Here is a 21,698-nt window from a genome sequence, read left to right on the forward strand (position 1 = left end):
GTGCTCTAGAGCCCACGAACTACAACTATTGAGCCTGTGCACCTAGAGCCTGTGCTCTGCAACAAGAGAAGCCACCGCAATGAAAGGCCCGCGCACCACAACGAAGAGTAGCCCCCGCTCGCCACCACTAGAGAAAGCCTGCACACAGCAACGAAGATCCAACACAGCCAAAAATAAATAAATAAAATTTAAAAAAAAGAACAAATGATAGATGTTCAAGGAATCTTTAAATATGTGTAATCATGTATGGTTTATAATGAGGCTATCTGATGGGTTGTGTCCTCAAGTAATTATACTAGAAAAATATTTTCCTCCCAATTTTATATGTTAAGTTACTAGTTACAATTTTCTCAGGTGGCTACTTGGCACTCTGTGCTATGGAGAGATCCAGACAGTTTCTGTCCATGGGCTCTAGCAGTTTAGGGTTGAAGATAGACCCAGTGACAGGCATGCATGTGGACAGTGTACAGATAGCAGAATAAAAGTCAACACATGCATGGATAACAAAGGGTTTTACAAATTTCCTCTAGGGATTTGAAGTTAAACACAAATGATTATGGGATTGTCATATCTAGTTTAAAGGAAAGTTTGAGAGTTAAAGGGAAATGATAGCTGGCTAGTACAAAACTCTTTTTAATAAGGATTAGGAATATTTATAACCAGTCTTCCAGGTAAGTATAATTTGTGAATCATAGTTTTATTGATCTTGCCTTCTGGCAATTTGTGAGCAGATTTGCCCATTTATAGACTTACTTGGACTCTGCTTAAAATCTTAGGTTTAAGGGCCCTTTGGAACTATTAGACTCCCTTGTTCTGTTAAGCACAAGTAGGATCCTTTGCCTAATAATAACTCATTCTCTTTGTTTTTTACAAACTTATGCAACCAGCTACAATATCAACAAAAATTCTTACAACCCAAATGTCTCCAAAGTACCTTTTAATACCTCATTCTGACTGCATAACTTTGTGCTAACTTGACATTTGCTTAATCAGTAAGCCTTTCTCTCCGGACTTTGCATGACTGTTGGATGGCTCTAAATGATTTTTTTACCCTTGAGAAGCACTTTTTATCTAGCTGCAGGCAATTGAACCTACCTACAAATAGTAAGGTTACTTGCTTTTAAGCTTTATCAGATGTAATGTGCTATTTTATATTTACCTGGAACGCAATCTAAGGAGCAGAGCTGATAGTATACAACTCCTACTTTGTGCGGTTAGAAATATGCTCTGGCCTACTGCCAAAGTTAACCGTAGTGTATGAACTGGCATGCAAAAAAAAAAAAAAAACAAAGAAATGATAGTTTGCATCTCAGGCATTTTCTTGGGACCCATTCTTTACCTCACCAACCACTTTTGGGCTGATGACATCCAGAGGTCTGGTCCAGGCTGCACCTCTCTTGTGAGCTCCAGGCTCTTGCTCCCAACTCTTCATTGGACAAGGCACTCAAATTCAGTGTGGCTGAAACGGATCTCATCTTCCTTTACCCTGTTCTTGCTGGGTTTTTCCCTGTTGTGGTGAGTGTCACATGTTCCCCAGTCACTACCTAGGAGTCATCCTTTGGATACTGGTAGTTAGTCTGAAATCAAAGGCTTTTGTGTTGTAGTGCCACTGCCATCAGGCCCGCTACCGTCAGGCTGGGCAATGCACAGCTTTATACAGACTGACTATGGGTTTATCAGTGTTACATATCACACAGAGTAGTACATGTTGCAGGTTTTATGACATAGACCATTTCTCTGATTTAAAAAAGCAGAGGGGAATTTATCTGGCTGATAAATTTATTATAAATTTATTACTTGAACTTCTGTTAATAGCTTTTGTAAAAATTTGGTTGTAGATTGGGAGATAAACTTATATGTGTATGCTAATGTACTTACAGTCAGGCTATCTGGCCACTAGAGAAGGCCTCTGGACTAGAATTAAGGAACTTCCTTGAGCCAAAAATGAGTGATTTTTTAAAAAGTTATAAAATAATCGAGGAAAAAATGCATAAAACAGAAATTTACAGTGTAATATTGAGACAACCACCCAGGTTAGGAAATACAGCACTGCTCACAGAAGGGCCCCTTCCCTCTGGAGGTAACCATAATCCAGACTTTAAGGTAATAATTCCCTTGCTTTTAGATACAGTTTTACGTCCTTAAAAAGTATATAAATGTAAATATATTGTATGTATCCATTTGGGTCTTGCTTCTTTGTTTACCATTTTGTACATGGGATTTATCAGATATTACATGTGTTACCTTAGTAGTTTTTTTGTTGTCATTGCTACATTGTATTTCATTTTACAGTTTTTTTATTCTTGTGGATTCTTTCCAGTTTTTGCTTGTACAAAGGATACACTGTCACCCTTTTTGCACATGCCTTATACATGTGCCTGAGTTTCTCAAGAGTATATAGGTAGGGGAAGAGTTGCTGAGTTATAGGATGTGGATGTTTTGAGCTTTCTTAGAAAATGCCAGGCAGTTTTCTGGAGAGGCTGTGTCAGTTGACTTTCCACCAGCCATCCATGAGTGTAGGGACTGGTTGTTTTTCCTCCTGTTAGCTCATGCAGTCTGTTACTGGCCCCATGCCTTTCGTAATTGTCAGTAGTGAGTAAGAGTGTGGCTTGTGGAGTCAGACTATGTGAATCTTGCCTCCACCACTTTATTGCCCCTCGACCTTCAGTAAATTACTTAATCTTTTTCTTCTCTTCCAAACTATGATCTTTTCTAGGTTATCTTGGCTATTATTGGCTTGGGGTGATGGAGATGGCTTTTACTTATCATAGTTGTTTCCCTGGATAGACTATGTACATAGTGTTTATCAGAGTTTGTTACATTTGATTTTTTTTGCAAAAATTATACTTTTTTTTCCTTCAACGTTTTTATTGGAGTATAATTGCTCTACATTGGTGCGTTAGCTTCTGCTGTATAACAAAATGAATCAGCCATATGTAACATATATCCCCATATCCCCTCCCTCTTGAGTCTCCCTCCCACACTCCCTATCCCACCCCTCTAGGTGGTTACAAAGCACCGAGCTGATCTCCCTGTGCTATGTAGCTGCTTCCCACTAGCTATCTGTTTTACATTTGGTGGTGTATATATGTCCATGCCACTCTCTCACCTTGTCCCAGCCCACCCCTCCCTCTCCCCATGTCCTCAAGTACACTCTCCATGCCTACGTCGTTATTCTAGTTCTGCCCTTAGGTTCTTCAGAATCTTTTTTTTTTTTTTGGATTCCATATATATGTGTTAGCATACAGTGTTTATTTTTCTTTTTCTGACTTAGTTTACTCTGTATGACAGACTCTAGGTCCATCCATCTCACTACAAATAACTCAATTTCATTTCTTTTTATGGCTGAGTAATATTCCATTGTAAATATGTGCCACATCTTCTTTATCCATTCATCTATTGATGGACACTTAGGTTGCTTCCATGTCCTGGCTATTGTAAATAGTGCTGCAATGAACATTGTGGTACATGACTTTTTGAATTATGGTTTTCTCAGGGTATATGCCCAGTAGTGGTATTGCTGGGTCATATGGTAGTTCTATTTTTAGCTTTTTAAGGAACCTCCATACTGTTCTCCCTAGTGGCTGTATCAATTTACATTCCCACCAACAGTGCAAGAGGGTTCCCTTTTCTCCACACCCTCTCCAGCATTTATTGTTTGTAGACTTTCTGATGATGGCCCTTCTGACCAGTGTGAGGTGAAACCTCATTGTAGTTTTGATTTGCATTTCTCTAATGTTTAATGATGTTGAGCATCCTTTCATGTGTATGTTGGCAATCTGTATATCTTTGGAGAAATGTCTATTTAGGTCTTCTGCCCATTTTTGGATTGGGTTGTTTGCTTTTTTGATATTGAGCTGCATAAGCTGCTTGTATATTTTGGAGATTAATCCTTTGTCAGTTGCTTCATTTGCAAATATTTTCTCCCATTCTGAGGGTTGTCTTTTTGTCTTGTTTATGGTTTCCTTTGCTGTGCAAAAGCTTTTAAGTTTCATTAGGTCCCATTTGTTTATTTTTGGTTTTGTTTCCATTTCTCTAGGGGGTGGGTCAAAAAGGATCTTGCTGTGATTTATGTCATAGAGTGTTCTGCTTATGTTTTTCTCTAAGAGTTTTATAGTGTCTGGCCTTACATTTAGGTCTTTAATCCAGTTTGAGTTTATTTTTATGTATGGTGTTAGGGAGTGTTCTAATTTCATTCTTTACATGTAGCTGTCCAGTTTTCCCAGCACCACTTATTGAAAAGGCTGTCTTTTCTCCATCGTATATTCTTGCCTGCTTTATCAAAAATAAGGTGACCGTATGTGTGTGGGTTTATCTTTGGGCTTTCTATCTTGTTCCATTGATCTATATTTCTGTTTTTATGCCAGTACCATACTGTCTTGATTACTGTAGCTTTGTAGTATAGTCTGAAGTCAAGGAGCCTGATTTCTCCATCTCCATTTTTCTTACTCAAGATTGCTTTGGCTATTTGGGGTCATTTTTGTTCTGGTTCTGTGAAAAATGCCATTGATAGTTTGATAGGGACTGCACTAAATCTATACATTGCTTTGGGTAGTATAGTCATTTTCACAATGTTGATTCTTCCAATCCAAGAGTAAATCTCCATCTGTTTGTATCATCTTTAATTTCTTTCATCAGTGTCGTATAGTTTTCTGCATACAGGTTTTTTGTCTCCTTAGATAGGTTTATTCCTAGGTATTTTATTTTTTTGTTGTTGCAGTGGTAAATGGGAGTCTTTCCTTAATTTGTCTTTCAGATTTGTCATCATTAGTGTATAAGAATGCAAGAGATTTCTGTGCATTATTTTGTATCCTGCTACTTTACCAGATTAATTGATTAGCTCTAGTAGTTTTCTGGTAGCATCTTTGGGATTCTCTATGTATAGTATCCTGTCATCTGAAAACAGTGACAGTTTTACTTCTTTTCCAATTGGATTCCTTTTTTTGGTTTTCGTCTCTGATTGCTGTGGCTAAAACTTCCAAAACTGTGTTGAATAATAGTGGTGAGAGTGGGCAAGCTTGTCTTGTTCCTGATCTTAGAGGAAATGGTTTCAGTTTTTCACCATTGAGAACAAGGTTGGCTGTGGGTTTGTCATATATGGCCTTTATTATGTTGGGGTAAGTTCCCTCTATGCCTACTTTCTGGAGGTTTTTATCATAAGTGGGTGTTGAATTTTGTCGAAAGCTTTTTCTGAATCTGTTGAGATGATCATATGGTTTTTCTCCTTCAGTATGATAATATGGTTTATCACATTGATTGATTTGTGTATATTGAAGAATCCTTGTATTCCTGGGATAAACTCCACTTGATCAGGGTGTATGATCCTTTTAATGTGCTGTTGGATTCTGTTTGCTAGTATTTTGTTGAGGATTTTTGCATCTATCTTTGTCAGTGATAGATGGCCTGTAGTTTTCTTTCTTTGTGACATCTTTGTCTGGCTTTGGTATCAAGGTGATGGTGGCCTCGTAGAATGAGTTTGGGAGTGTTCCTCCCTCTGCTTTATCTTGGAAGAGTTTCAGAATGATAGGTGTTAACTCTTCTCTAAATGTTTGCTAGAATTCGCCTGTGAAGCCATCTGGTCCTGGGCTTTTGTTTGTTGGAAGATTTTTAATCACAGTTTCCAATTTCAGTGCTTGTGATTGGTCTGTTTATATTTTCTATTTTTTCCTGGTTCAGTATCAGAAGGTTGTGCTTTTCTAAGAATTTGTCCATTTCTTCCAGGTTGGCCATTTTATTGGCATAGAGTTGCTTGTAGTAATCTCTCATGATCCTTTGTATTTCTGCAGTGTCAGTTGTTACTTCTTTTTCATTTCTAATTCTGTTGATTTGAGTCTTCTCCCTTTTTTTCTTGATGAGTCTGGCTAATGGTTTATCAATTTTGTTTATCTTCTCAAAGAACCAGCTTTTAGTTTTATTGATCTTTGCTATTGTTTCCTTCATTTCTTTTTCATTTATTTCTGATCTGATCTTTATGATTTCTCTCCTTCTGCTAACCGTGGGGTTTTTTTTGTTCTTCTTTCTCTAATTACTTTAGGTGTAAAGTTAGGTTGTTTATTTGAGATGTTTCTTGTTTCTTGAGGTAGGATTGTATTGCTGTAAACTTCCCTCTTAGAACTGCTTTTGCTGCATCCCATAGCTTTTGGGTTGTCATGTTTTCATTGTCATTTGTTTCTAGGTATTTTTTGATTTCCTCTTTGATTTCTTGAGTGATCTCTTGGTTATTTAGTACTGTATTGTTTAGCCTCCATGTGTTTGTATTTTTTACAGTCTTTTGCCTGTAATTGATATCTAGTTTTATAGCATTGTGTTTGGAAAAGATAATTGATACAATTTCAATTTTCTTAAATTTATCAAGGCTTGATATGTGACCCAAGGTATGATCTATCGTGGAGAATGTTCTATGAGCACTTGAGAATAAAGTGTATTCTGTTGTTTTTGGATGGAATGTGCTATAAATATCATTTAAATCCATCTTGTTTAATGTGTCATTTAAAGCTTGTGTTTCCTTACTTATTTTCATTTTGGATGATCTGTCCATTGGTGAAAGTGGGGTGTTAAAGTCCTGTACTATGATTGTGTTACTGTTGATTTCCCCATTTATGACTGTTGGCATATACAGCACCTTATATATTGAGGTGCTCCTATGTTGGGTGCATAAATATTTACAATTGTTATATCTTCTTGGATTGATCCCTTGATCATTATGTAGTGTCCTTCTTTGTCTCTTGTAATAGTATTTATTTTTATTTATTTATTTATTCATTTATTATTTTTGGCTGTGTTGGGTCTTCGTTTCTGTGCAAGGCCTTTCTCTAGTTGCGGCAAGCGGGGGGCCACTCTTCATCGTGGTGTGTGGGCCTCTCACTGTTGCGGCCTCTCTTGTTGCGGAGCACAAGCTCCAGATGCGCAGGCTCAGTAGTTGTGGCTCACAACTAGTTGTGGCCTAGTTGCTCCGCGGCATGTGGGATCTTCCCAGACCACAGCTCAAACCCATGTCCCCTGCATTGGCAGGCAGATTCTCAACCACTGCGCCACCAGGGAAACCCAGTAGTCTTTATTTTAAAGTCTATTATGTCTGATATGAGAATTGCTACTCCAGCTTTTTTTTGATTTCCATTTGCATGGAATATCTTTTTCCATCCCCTCACTTTCAGTCTGTATATGTCCCTAGGTCTGAAGTGGGTCTCTTGAAGATAGCATATGTACAGGTCTTGTTTTTTTATCCATTCAGCCAGTCTGTGTATTTTGGTTGGAGCATTTAGTCCATTTACATTGAAGGTAATTATTGATATGTATGTTCCTATTACCATTTTCTTAATTGTTTTGGGTTTGTTATTGTAGGTCTTTTCCTTCTCTTGTGTTTCCTGCCTAGAGAAGTTCCTTTAGCATTTGTTGTAAAGCGGATTTGGTAGTGCTGAATTCTCTTAGCTTTTGCTTGTCTGTAAAGGCTTTAATTTCTCTGTTGAACCTGAATGAGATCGCTGCTGGGTAGAGTAATCTTTTTCCTTTTCATCAGTTTAAATATGTCCTGCCACTCCCTTCTGGCTTGCAGAGTTTCTGATGAAAGATCAACTGTTAACCTAATGGGGATTCCCTTGTATGTTATTTGTTGCTTTTCCCTTGCTGCTTTTAATATTTTTTCTTTGTATTTAATTTTTGATAGTTTGATTAATATGTGTCTTGGAGTGTTTCTCTTTGGATTTCTCCTGTATGGGACTCTCTGCGCTTCCTGGGCTTTATTGACTATTTCCTTTCCCATATTAAGGAAATTTTCAACTATAATCTCTTCAAATATTTTCTTAGTCCCTTTCTTTTTCTCTTCTTCTTGTGGGACCCCTATAATTCAAATTATGGTGCGTTTAATGTTGTCCCAGAGGTCTCTGAGACTGTCCTCAGTTCTTTTCATTCTTTTTTGTTCATTCTGCTCTGTGGTAGTTATTTCCACTGTTTTGTCTTCCAGGTCACTTATCTGTTCTTCTGCCTGAGTTATTCTGCTATTGATTCCTTCTAGAGAATTTTAAATTTCATTTTTTGTGGTATTCATCATTGTTTGTTTGCTCTTTAGTTCTTCTAGGTCCTTGTTAAACGTTTCTTGTGTTTTCCTCATTCCTTATTCCTGATCCATTTCCAAGAGTTTGGATTATCTTTTCTATCATTACTCTGAATTCTTTTTCAGGTAGACTCTGTATTTCCTCTTCCTTTTTTTGCTCTGGTGGGTTTTTACCTTGCTCCTTCACCTGCTGTGTATTTCTCTGTCTTCTCCTTTTGTTTAACTTACTGTGTTTGTGGTGTCCTTTTCCTAGTCTGCAGGTTCGTAATTCCCATTGTTTTTGGTGTCTGCCCCCATTGGGTAAGTTTGGTTGAGTGGGTTGTGTAGGCTTCCTGGTGGAGGGTACTGGTGCCTGTGTTCTGGTGGGCAGGACCACATCTGGTGGTGTGTTTTGGGGTGTCTGTGAACTTAGTATGAGTTTAGGCAGCCTCTCTGCTAATGGGTGGGGTCGTGTTTCTGTCTTGCTAGTTGTTTGGCATGGGGTGCCCAGCATTGGAGCTTGCTGGTCGTTGAGTGGAGCTGGGTCTTAGTGTTGAGATGGAGATCTCTGGGAGAGCTCTCACAGATTGATTTATATGGTGCTGGGAGGTCTCTGGTGGACCAATGTCCTGAATTGGGCTCTCCCACGTCAGAGGCTCAGGCCTGACAGCCTGCTGGAGCACCCTGACCTATCAGCCACACGGCTGGAGAAGATGAGCTGTGAGTTGGGTGTCAGCCACTGCCCTGTTGTAGTTCTGTCTCAGCTGTCTCCAAAGGTCACCCAGATACATTGGGTTATTCCACCATTCCTCAGAACTTGCATATGCCAGTCTGGGATTTGTAGATGTCTTCCTGTTACTCTTCATTGAAATACCTTGCATTGGTAGTGAGAGATATGCTAATAGTGTTAGTTCTCTTCAGTTCAGAGACTGGGACAGTCTGAGCCTTCATGTGGCCAAGTCAGGAGCAGCTGGCCAGCGGTCCCAAAGTGATAACATGTCAGATTCCAAGAAGGCTTTTGCAACTAGAGAAAGCCCGCGTGCCGCAACAGAGACCCAATGCAGCCAAAAAAAAATCTTTTTAACTAAAAAAACCAAAAGAATGTGACTCCAATAAAGAAATTAACATGCCAGAAAGAAAAGCTGTGTAGTGGATGCTGTGGTGAGCCACCCAGACCTCGCCTTCAGGACAGACATTCCCATCCCCCCTATATTTTTTATTTATTAATTTTATATATTGAAATAGTACCTTACTCCTACTCTTGTGGCCACGTTTCTAGAAACATATCACTTCTTACTCTCAGTATTGGCAGCCACTATTTGTACAGTACTTTATAGCTTAGAAGGTGTTCATTTATTTTCTGATTTGACCCTTACAATAACTCTGTGAGGGAAGTAGGCTGGTTTATCCCCAGTTACAGAGGATGACCCTGAGGCCCAGGAGGGTTTAATGACTTGTCACAGTCACTCAGTCCGGTGTGTTAGATCCAGGACTTAGTTGGACTCAGGGTGTCTCTCTAAAATCCCATCTAGCATACTTTAGATTGGTGAGTCTGACTTCTTATTTAAGAGTCTTGGAAAGCGGACAGGTTTTCAAACGTTTTAGAAATGCAAGTACATACTTGAGAGTGTCGTCTTTACTATTTCCATGTTTATTAATGCTGTGTCATAATTATAATGGGGAAAATATATATATTTTCTGTGCCATTATATTTTTGTTTTTAGGGGGTGCAGCCCACCACAGGTGAGGTTGTGTTCGACAGTTTCCAGGACTCTGCTTCCCGTTCAGAGCTAGAAACTCGGATATTATGCCTGCAGCCAGTGGAGCTTCTGCTTCCATCAGACTTGTCAGAGCAAACAGAGATGCTCATCCACAGGACCACAGCTGTGAGGTGAGTTGGCACATTGCTGGAAAGTCATGTTGATTCTGAAACTTAGATCTGATTCCCAAACTGATAACAAAGTTGTTAAAAATGATTTTTCTTTATAAAAATATTTCATCAGTAGCAGTGGAAATTCCGAAAAAGAAAACCAAAATGACCCTTAATGTCACCTTAATGAAGGCTTTCAGAAGTTGCTCTTTTTAAAGGGGGTTATGATATTTAATGAAATTTTTTGAAATTAAAGGGTTTATGATATTATTAAATGATATTATTTGGTAATTAATCTTCAGTTTCTGCAGGTAATCATTTCTTAGAAAGTTTATATAATTTTGGAAATGCCTTATTTGTGCTGCAAGTTTCAATTTGTGGCTGAGTCCACTAGTTAAATTTACTAGATCTATGGTCACTCCTCTTATTTATGAGGCAGTGTGCTAGGCACGATGGCGTATGTAGGGAGAAGATGTGCTTGTGATATGTGTCTGGCAGAGTTTATAATCCAGCGGGAGAAGCAGATGTGTAGAGACCTAACTGGATTCCCAAAACATGATGTATTGCATGACAGACAGGAAGGTGCCTAGGTGAGAAGATTCTGTACTGTTACCCAAGGAGTTTGGTGGGAGAAGAGACTGAAAAGGTGGGCTGGGGCTCGGGTGAAGAGGACTTTATATATTGAGGAATTTGGACTTTAGACCAGGCCGGAGAGCCCACGAAGATTTATATTTAATAGGTTGACAAATCAGTTGGAAAATCAAATTAATTGATTCAGTGAAGTTCTGTATGTTTCTTTGTTCTTCGAGTTAAATGTTCCTTTTTCATCTGACTTGAAATTCTTTCAAAGTAGCTTTCAAAATATGTTTTTCTGATTGTAACCCTAATCCATATTCATTTAGGAAAAGTTGAGAGTTAAAAAAAACCCATAAAAATAACAAGCTATAACTCAGAGATAACTACTGTTAAACATCTTGGTGTATTATTTCTGGATATAATCATTTTTTGTTTATAAACTTTGATTCATGTTACAAAATCAGTTTTGTATTCTGTTTTTTTTAAAATTCCCCATGTATTTTTTTACTTTATTATGGAAAATTTCAAACGTATATGAAATTATACTGAATAGTTTAGTGAACCCCATGAATCCATCAACCAGCTTCAGTATTCCTCAACCAGCCAATCTCATTTCATCTATAACTCTATGCTCTCCATCCCTGGATTATTTATCTGAAGCAAATTCTAGAGAACATCATTGCATCTGCCAATATTTCAGTCAGTATTTATGAAGACAAGATGACTACATAACATTCAGTCATATAAGTGGATCATACAGTAATTTATCTATTCCCCTTTTGTTAGATCGTTTTCATTTTTTTCAGTATTACAAATATTGCTATGATGAATATCCATGCATAGAAATATTTGTGTGCATTTCTGATTATTTCCTTAAGCTAAATTCCTGAAAGTGGAATTAATTGGTTAGAGAGTATAAACATTTAGAAAACTCTTGATTGCTTGCTAGAATTGGTAATATTAATTTATACTTCTACCACTATAGTATAGGCAGGTTGTTTGAGCCCTTGCTAGTGTGGGAAGTGATCACTGAAATAATTTCTGCCAATTGGATAGATGAAAAATTCTGCATGAATTCCCTTTATTTTGTTCTTAATCCTTTTCTGACAGTGTTCAAACTTGGATAATTAAAAGTCAGACAGGTAGACTGATAAGGGATGCTGCCTTTGGAGGGCTAAAAAAATTAATAAAATCTCTAAAGATTTTAAAGATAGTCTTCTAAAACTATATTTCCCATATTTTATATTTTTGATTTTGTTAATTTTCCTTCATACCTGAGTGTATATTTGATTAAATTAGATGTAATGGAGATTAAAATTGATCAGTTGAATCAACACTCTCATTTTTCTGATTTCCACTTATTTTTTTAGCTTTCATTTATTTTCATAATTTATGATTTATTTTTAGTAGAATACTATGATTCAAACCAGTACTACTGAACAACAGCTAGAAATGAAGACCATATTAAAATTTTGAAACAGCACATCATTTAGAAATCTTTCACACAAGATATAATGCTCAACAGACATGTATAAATTAATGTAGACAACTGGAAATTCTTCAGTTGGCATAGATTATCTATCCCATTTTGGTGACAAACACTTTTTTAACTAGACAAAATATTTGAGACTATGTTATCATATCTCATACCATGATTATTATTCATTCTCAGAAAATTGGATATATTCAATTCTAGCTACAGTATAATCACAGCATTCTAACTAGAAAGTCGTCTTTTTTTTTTAACATCTTTATTGGAGTATAATTGCTTTACATTGTTGTGTTAGTTTCTGTTGTATAACAAAGTAAATCAGCTATATATATATATATATACACATAGATCCCCATATCTCCTCCCTCTTGCGTCTCCCTCCTACCCTCCCTATCCCACCCCTCTAGATGGTCACAAAGCACTTATTTTTATAAAAAAATAAAGGCAAAATTCAATAAAACATTCCACAAAGACATTGCCAAAATGGAATTTTTTGGCTGGCAAGCCTGGGATTCCTAAATGTTTACTCATCAAATGAGATTCAAAAGCCATTTGGCATACCAAAGATAGTTTGGGTGTCATATGTGGGTTTTACCAAATTTGATGACTGCCTTTGTCTTGTTTTATTTTGTATTTTTCTGGTTAGCATTGGGAGTATGTAATTTTTTCTGTGTTTACTAACCACATGTAATTTTTTATTTTATTCACATAATGGACTAAACACTCAACAGTTAATCCACATTTCTGTGTAGTCTAAAGCTGATCCATATCTAGGTGTAGAATGGAGCAGTAGAGATTCAAAAGTCAAACGGTCAAGCAGTGTGGCTCTTGTGACATAGGGTTTGGGTTCGAAAATCGGCTTTCCTCATAGCGACTTTGGTTGAATCACTCAATTGTGTTGTCCTTCAGTTTCCTTTTCTGTAGAATAGAGAAAGTAAGAGTGTTTACCTCATAGGATTGCTGTGAGGATTAAATAAGTTAAAATAAAGGCAAAGTGCTTGAAACAGCACCCAGCATAGAAAGCTCTCTATAGATGGAAGCTGTTCTTTCTGTTACTCCCATCAGCCATTATCTCTCTGAATACTGCCTCTCCCCTCTGCTCCACTAGACCTCCTACTAGAAGTATGTTGGATCTTCATATTCTACTCTCTGTGCATGGCCCTTTATGGTGTCATCTCCCATCCACAGCTATGATTTTCATATGGTTTTTGGCTCTTGGGGATTTCCTTTTTTTTTTTTTGAATCTCTTGAAAAAACCTTTTTGATTATATATTAATTCACTATTTCTCTGTATTTTTAGTGTACTGCCTGGACCAGTTAAGCCTCCATACTTAATGGTAGCATTCCATTATTTTTATGCTTAGAAATATCTCTCCTTATTCTGAAAACACTTACACAATTACTTATATTTTATTTTAGTCGATTTATTATTTTAAAAAAATTTTTACATTCAACTTCTAATTCACTTTTATTTTGCTTTACTGTGTGAAGTGTGGTCCTACCTTAATTTCTCCCTAAATGCTAGTGGGTCCACTTTAACATCCATAAAATTTAGCTTTTATCAACCTGAGATACAATTCCTAGCCTTGTTTAAAAAAAAAAAAAAAGAAAAAGTTAGCAACGGGGATCGGGAATGCCTTTTTTTTTTTTTTTTTCCGGTATGCGGGCCTCTCACCGTTGTGGCCTCTCCCGTTGCGGAGCACAGGCTCCGGACGCGCACGCTCCGCGGCCATGGCTCACGGGTTCAGCCGCTCCGCGGCATGTGGGATCTTCCCGGACTGGGGCACGAACCCATGTCCCCTGCATCGGCAGGCGGACTCTCAACCACTGTGCCACCAGGGAAGCCCGGGAATGCTTTTAATTAGGGTATGAAGAACAGAGCTTGCCAAAACTCTGTTCCATATTTACTACCAGTAAATAACATAGCATTGAATTTTCAAGGAGAAAAGTTTGTTTTGTGTTTCTGGTGGTATCTTCTTCTTTGTTTTAAATAGTGATGGGTAGGTTCTTGAGTCTCAGATTTAGAATTCCTTTTTTTTTTCTTACACTATAAACCTGAAGTTAAAACCATCCGTTTTTGTCACTTAGTGGTTGATATTTTATTAATACTGAAGACATAATAAAGCTTTGTGAGAAAAGGCAGAATGTTTTGGAATTACAGAATATCCATTTTAAGTACGTATTAGGTTTTTTGTTTTGTTTTGTATTTTTTAACTTTGACCACAAGAGGTCTCCAAAGCATTTCATATACCATGGATAACAATTGAAAGACTACGAAAAGCTTTACTTTTATTTGTCTAGATACAGAATTAATTTGTATTGTATGATAATTTAGAGTAAATAACTATTAGTCAAAGATAGTACTAAGCTAAAGTTATTCTTTCTCAATAATGATAAGCTATCAATTTTTCTTCAGTGAATTATCTTTTATAGATAATTTATGTAAAATTTTATAGATCATTTATGTAAAGTGTGTTTATAGATTTCAGTTTGGTTCTTAGAAAATTAGTCTTACTATATTACTTGTTATCTTTTCCATTTGTTGTAAGAATGTATACATTCGTACATTCTCTATAGAGAGAAACAAAGGGAAAGTAATGATTTTAAGCACTGTATTAACTGCAGTTAAGATCACTTTAGCTTAGAGATGTTATATGTTTATAAAACTGGTCAAGGGCTTCCCTGGTGGCGCAGTGGTTGAGAGTCCGCCTGCCGGTGCAGGGGACACGGGTTCGTGCCCCGGTCCGGGAAGATCCCACATGCCGCGGAGCGGCTGGGCCCGTGAGCCATGGCCCCCGCGCCTGCGCAACCGGAGCCTGTGCTCCGCAACGGGGGGGGCCACAACAGTGAGAGGCCCGCGTACCGCAAAAAAAAAAAAAAAAAAAAAAAAACTGGTCAAGAGGAAAGGTATAGAAAACAATAAACAAATATTAATTAATATTTACTAGTTCTCAAAGAAACTGATTTTTGAGGCAAGTCAGATGAACAGAGCAGATGATGGTCAACTTTGAGTACAGAGGGAGAGCTTTCTGGGCCCTGACATAACCAAGGAAGGCCTGTTGGAGGAGGTTGGCTGGCATAGGGGCATTTGCAGGACAGGGGGCTTTGAATTGGTAGTGGGGAGGGAGGACAGTATGTTGTGTGTGTGGAAACGACATGAACTCTGGGGCCCACAGGCTGGAAATATTAGAGGAAGTGTGAAAACAGTGGGGAGACTTTTCTGATTGGAGGAGAAGTTTCGTGCTGAGAGTTGGGGGAAGAGAGAGTCAAGGACCTTAAAATCCAGCCAAGGGGTGTGGACTCCTAATGGAAGGCAGTTGGGTCTCTGGGCAAAGAATAGCATGATAAAAGAGAAGAGGCCTAGTGCGAGTGTTGAGATAAAAGAAATAAATAAACAGTTCCCATAAAAGAAAAAAGTGTACAGAGAAAAGGATAAGATCAAAGAATTTGGAGAATGTCAGTAGTTGGGAGTCGGAGGAAGAAGGATAGAAAGAAACATAAAGGGAGGAGATAAAGAGCCAGGTAGAGAACCAGGACAAGGTAGGGATATGTAGTTGTAGGCCATCTGTTGCAAATGATATGGTCAGTGGTGTGTATGAATTTTTTACAATATTAACTCTTAAAATTTTCTGAAGCTGCATGACATTTAGAAAATTATACTTGGCTAAAAACTAACCGTGACCAGTTGATACCATTTATCCATCTGGTGAGAAAGGATGTCTAGGTTCCCCCCTTGGCCTTTGCTAGCATGGGTGGAGTTGGACCACATTTTTTTACTGTGGTGTTTGGCTGGAGTAGAGTGGTTATTGTCTAAGAGTTTTCTGTCTTGCTTGGCTGCACCTTTCCTGGGTGTTTGGGGAGAGCAGGATTGTTGGACCTTTTTTGCCTGCTCCTGTTGTCCTTTCCCGATTGTCAGCTTCTTCACCTCCAAGGCTGGGATATATGTGGCAAAAGTAAACTCAGGGGACTCACCTCTAGGTCTCGAGTTCCCTGCTGGTCTGCTTTCTGTCTGCCTTTCAGAGTGTCTTCTGTTTGTTTTATGTATAATGTCCAGGGAATTGTACTCAGCAAGAGAAAGAGGGAAAAGTGTGTTTACTCTTCTTTCCCAGAGCAGAAGTGCTTCTAATCAAGATCTTATTTTAGAGATTGTTCTGAGTATGAATGAACTTTGCTTCCTTGATATTACTTTAATTTAATTAAAATAAAATTTAAAAAGCACTTGGATTATGTTGATAATCCAATGTGCAAATCTTTTTTTTTTTGCGGTACACGGTCCTCTCACTGTTGTGGCCTCTCCTGTTGTGGAGCACAGGCTCTGGATGCACAGGCTCAGTGGCTCACGGGCCCAGCCGCTCCGCAGCATGTGGGATCTTCCCGGACCGGGGCACGAACCCGTGTCCCCTGCATCGGCAGGCGGACTCTCAACCACTGTGCCACCAGGGAAGCCCCAATGTGCAAATCTTTACTGTAGTTTTGTATGTGGGGTGAGTCTGACTCAGGGAAAAAGAAAACTCCGTTTTCAAATTTTTTATAATTTAAAACAGTTTAAAATTTGTTTTGGTATCACCTAAAGTTTAAGCATGTGAGAATATTTTTAAAAGCACAACCAATGGGGAAAGTCCTTCTTCTGTTCTTTGGTGAATTAACAATCTGAGCAGACAAAAAATAACCGTAGTGAAGTTTTACCAGTCCTCCATCAGAGTGCTGTCACGAGGATTAAGTCATATTAGCTTTTTATAAAGTTTCTCCTTTATTGCTTATTACCAAAAAAAAAAAATAAGTATTTAAGTTAAAATTCGAAAAGAATTGAAGGAAACTCAAAACCAAGTGAATTCAGAGAGCCTGGAGAAGGGCATAAATCAGGTGTAGAGTCTTAGGTCAAAAGAGGAGTGGCCCTGGAACAGGGAAGGTTGGGAGTCGGTGATTCCGAGCACTGGCCACCACTGGGGGAGCCGAGTCACACTTGGTTTACTTACTTGATAGAATTCCAAGCAGTTCACAAATAAATATTTTTTACTTTCATAGTTAAATATTTATTTAAGGTATATTAAAAATGTATAATTAGTGAATCAAACCTGTGATTTCATAAATTTTTATGGCATAGTAAGATTCTTAAGTTGGTATTTGTGTTGAAAAAACAGTGGGTTGGTTTACCAAAAACTACTGAGTTGTAGTAGTGATGTACTTGCAGATGTGGGAACATTCTTGAAGGTGGAGGGGGAATGCCTGAGGTAGGGGGAACATGCTGGAGCACACTTTAGGGGCAGCATATGTCATGTTTATCTGCTTCTTGTCATTTAAGTTCTGTATGAGTGTTAGAGCTAAATCCAGTATAAATGGGACCATTGCTTGAATGAAAAAAATCCAAACCAGAGTTTAAGAGAAATACAGGTGATGTATTTGAGGTCCAGAAAGGGCATTTAAGCTCCTTGGAGTTGGGCTCATCTCCATTTTTTATAGTAGTTGACCTTTCTAATTGAGGTATTTTATTACACTTTCAAGTTTATTTTATTAATTTAGATAGCTGGCAGTAAATTCTGATTGATTATTCTTTTCTTATCCCTAAGAAATATTTGTATTGATAGATGTTTGCAGTGGATTCTCACCTTTTGATCCATCCTCTGATTTGCACGTTATTATTCATCCATCCATTCATTCATTCTTAAAAATATTCATTGTGTGCCAAGCTTATTACTAGATGGTGAAGATACAAAAATGAGTAAGGTCGCTACCTTCCAGATTCTTACAGTCTACAGGGCTGGTAGTCATGGAAACGAACAGTTACAACAAAAGTGCCAAATGTTATGGTCTTATAGAGTCACTGGTAGCATAAGAACATGAAGCTTTGTCTATGCAGTTAAGCGAGGCTTCTCAGAAGAGTATGCCAGAGTTGAGACTCGAGAATGACAGCCAGGCTGATGGGGGTTTGAGAGAGCGTGGCTTTCTCAGGGAAAAGAAACTAGTTTGGTTGGCTGCCCTGCCAGGGTGAGTGTAGCAGCCTAAGGCAGGACAGATGTGGGGTTTGGAGAGAAAGATTGTATAAAGTGGAACTGAAAGAGAATCAAGGTTGGAACAGTGGAGAGAGAGCAATATTAAGGAGGGGTTGGATTAAGAGTCTCCTCAGAAAAAGGCAAAGAAGGGATGGCTCGTGGCAGAAACTGTGTCATAATAATCTTTTGTGTCCCCAGGACCTATTATAGTAGCTTGAATATAGTAGGTACTTAATAAATGCTTGATGAGTGAATGACTAAACAAGTAACTTTTGGAATAAGGAGAATAATGAATATTTCCTGTTTGTTTTTCTTAGGAAAAATGAATTGGGTTTTATAAACGTGAAGGGATTGTTGTAGTAGCTGGAAATTCGTACAGGATATATGATGGTAAATGTGTATTTAAATGGTATGAGGATAGCCAACTCATTTTGGGAAGACCATATTAATTTCCTATCATTTGACAGCAAGGTTCCAACCTCATCTCTGGCACTTGAAACTTTTTCTACTGTGATGCTCATAGGAAATTTTTTTTTGTTTTTTTCTCTTTCTGTTCTGTTTTTCTTATTTTCTTTATTCCTTGTTTCTAGAGTAGAAGATAAAAGGTAAAGTTGGCTCCTTTTTCATTCTGTTTCATTATGTTTATTATGTAATAATTTTCACTTCACTATTTAGAAAATTCAAAATTAGAATATTGATTGTGGTAGTAGATATGGTAGTGGATTAAGTAGCAGAAATAAATCCAATACACAGTAGGAAAATGTGTCTCAAGGCAAACATTTAAAGAGGAAGTCTTAAATATATTAAAAATCTGTTTTATATTGATTTCCTTTTAAAAATTATATTAATTCCTTCTCTGGTAGAAATGCCATTGTATTTTCAGTAGTTTTCTTGGTGCAGATAGTTTTTACATCTCTAGCTAGGACTTTTAATGGGTAGCACTTAAAAGAAATTTTATATATTTATTTATTTTTGGCTGCGTTGGGTCTTTGTTGCTGCGTGTGGGCTTTCTCTAGTTGCAGCGAGTGGAGACTACTCTTCATTGCGGTGCGTGGGCATCTCACTGCGGTGGCTTCTCTTGTTGCTGAGCACGGGCTCTAGGCACGCGGGCTTCGGTAGTTGTGGCTCTCAGGCTCTAGAGCGCAGGCTCAGTAGTTGTGGCGCAAGGGCTTAGTTGCTCTGCGGCATGTGGGATCTTCCTGGACCAGGGCTCGAACCCATGTCCCTGCATTGGCAGGCGGATTCTTAACCACTGTGCCACCAGGGAAGCCCTTAATGGGTAGCACTTTTAACTCATATATATGAAAATCCAGATTTTAAAACACAATAAATTAATAGATATTCTACAAGAGTGTTTGCTGTGTGGTTTATCTAAATAGTGAGCGTCTTTGTGCATTTTCATTGAGTGTAACTCCTCAGGAATATCTCTATTTTAAAAGAATAATGGGGTGTACATGTTATAGGTTTATTGATAGTAGTCGAATAGGAAAAAACAGAATTTGAGGAGTCTGGAGGAATGATTACTACAGAGAACTCCCAAGGTGGGGCCAGTCTACTTGAACAGAAAAGTTGGGAAGCAGTTGTGTGAGATGTGCAGAATTGTTCTACTACTTTTACTTGATTTTTGTAAATCACCTGTTTGTTTGGGGTTGGAGATTTAATTTCATAAAGTCTCCTAATTAACTAAAACATTTTATTCTGAAGTTACATGATCACCAAGGTAATTAGTGGCAAAGCCCACTAGATCTCCAGTCCTATTTGATGTTGATAAGTCCACCTCCTGCCATCATTAAGATATAACCTGACAGCAATATGAAGTACAAAAATCTCCATAATTGAACTCTTTAAAAAGGTAGCCATCTTCCTTAGGATCTCTTCAATTATTTTTCTTCCCTTTCCCTCTTCATAGTTCAAAGATTCATTTCACGTTCTTCCCTTCTAACAAAGCTTCCTTTCATTGTCTACCTTAAACCAAAACCTTGGTTCAAAGCGCACCCCGCCTCCCCACCAGGCTTGCTTATGTCGGAGCCTTTGTGGTCGCAGACTTATCCATTAGTCTTTTCAATGACTCCTTCCTGTCAAACCATTCTGCTGAAAGGAGATTTCTTACTAATTTCCATTATTTTTGTTGATTACTCTGAAATTATTCCCTTATCTCTTATTTTCAGGCCAGGAAGTTCTTCTCCCTCCCATCCTCTTTTTGTGAATTCTTTTTAACCACTAACCCAAGTCTTCATCCCTAGAGCAATAAAAGTCTGTGAAGTCCTGGCTTGCCTTTTCCCTCTACCATTTTTCTTCTCTACCTCCCTTTCCCTCTTCCCTTCCTTACCCCTCCTCCCTTCACCTTTTTAAAGAAAATACCTGTCTAGTATTTGATTCAATATATAATTTGATTTAATATACATAATGCTAAGGTTGATGGCGTTTCTCCAGGCTTGCTTGGGAGCCCCTTCACACAACAGCAGCTCAGAAAACTCTGACAAGTTCTTAGGACTCTTTCCCTCAGCACCATCATGAGCTCTTTCTGTTACTTTGTACCTTCAGCTCTGATCCATTGGCCATGCTGAGCTGGGCTCTCCATCTCAAGGGAGTGGACATGGGCCCTGAACACATTGTACTAGATTGTGTACTAAATTGCCCCCAGCCCTAACAGGAAGGCTGGTGGAGAAAAGAATTCATGATGAGTGGATCTCTCTGTCTTCCCTGATGGCCATGTTGGACAATGACCACACCACAGGGTTAGTCTTTACCTGGTGGGGCCATTGAGATCAGGAGAGTGCTGAGTATCACATGACATCTTTAAGATGGTTTGTGTCCAGCCAGGGAGGCCTGCACCTGACCCACCCATCAAGGCAGTGCTTTTTGAGCTGTGGTCACAAATCATTAGCAGACTATGAAAGCAATCTTATGGGTTGCAATTACCACTTAAAAAAAAGAAATACAATAGTGTGGAGTCAAAGATAGATGGGTGCGTTGTATGTAATAAGCTAAGTATTGTTGTATGAAACTTTGTTTTGCCATTTGCTATACATCCTAATCATGATTTAACCCAAGAAAAAGTTGCTTCAAAGACAGATTGACTTCTGGTCATTCCTGTTAACAACAAATCAGGTAAGGTATACAAAACACATTAGCTAAATAATGTTTCCCTTTCCATTCAGCTTCATAAACAGTTATTGTACAGTTACCCTGGATCTTCTTGAGATTAGAAGATCCATGACCTTTGCCCATTAAAGGCTACCAGTCTACTTGGAAAGCCAGCACATATACAAATCGCTGCAGTACAAAGTAGATTATATAGTGTGTGTGATAGGAAAGCAAACTAAATACTGAGAGAGTACATGAGAGGGAGAGGATAATTCTGTGTAGAGCAACACTGCTCAGTAGAAATGTAATGTGAATCACATATGTAATTTAAAATTTTTGGTAGCCACATTAAAAAGTAAAAAGAAACAGGTGCAATTAATCTTAATAATATACTTTAATTCAGTATATCCAAAATATCATTTCAACAGATAACTGTTACATCCCTTTTTATATATTAAATCTTTACATTCCTTTTTACAAAGTTTTCGAAATCCAATGTGTATTTTACACTTACAGCACACTTCAATTCCAACCAGCTCTATTTCAAGTGCTCAGTAGCTCTGTGTGATTAGTAGCTGCTGTATTAGACAAATGCAGTTTTATGCAATGTAGGGAAGCATCATGCAAGAGAAGGCCTAGAAGGATAGGCAACAC

The 21,698-nt window shown here is 38.1% G+C and overlaps 1 protein-coding gene across 1 annotated transcript in view; it reads left to right on the top strand.

Moving 5' to 3' along the window:
- MSH3 (mutS homolog 3) overlaps positions 1–21,698 on the top strand; it is a 181,310-nt gene that overhangs the window by 21,472 nt on the left and 138,140 nt on the right. The window contains exon 8 of the mRNA XM_060143213.1: positions 9,754–9,920. Within this exon, the coding sequence (XP_059999196.1) occupies positions 9,754–9,920 (167 nt within the window). The remainder of the gene's footprint in view (positions 1–9,753; positions 9,921–21,698) is intronic.

This window comes from Lagenorhynchus albirostris, chromosome 3 (assembly GCF_949774975.1).
Source record: "Lagenorhynchus albirostris chromosome 3, mLagAlb1.1, whole genome shotgun sequence".
Lineage (NCBI taxonomy): Eukaryota > Metazoa > Chordata > Mammalia > Artiodactyla > Delphinidae > Lagenorhynchus > Lagenorhynchus albirostris.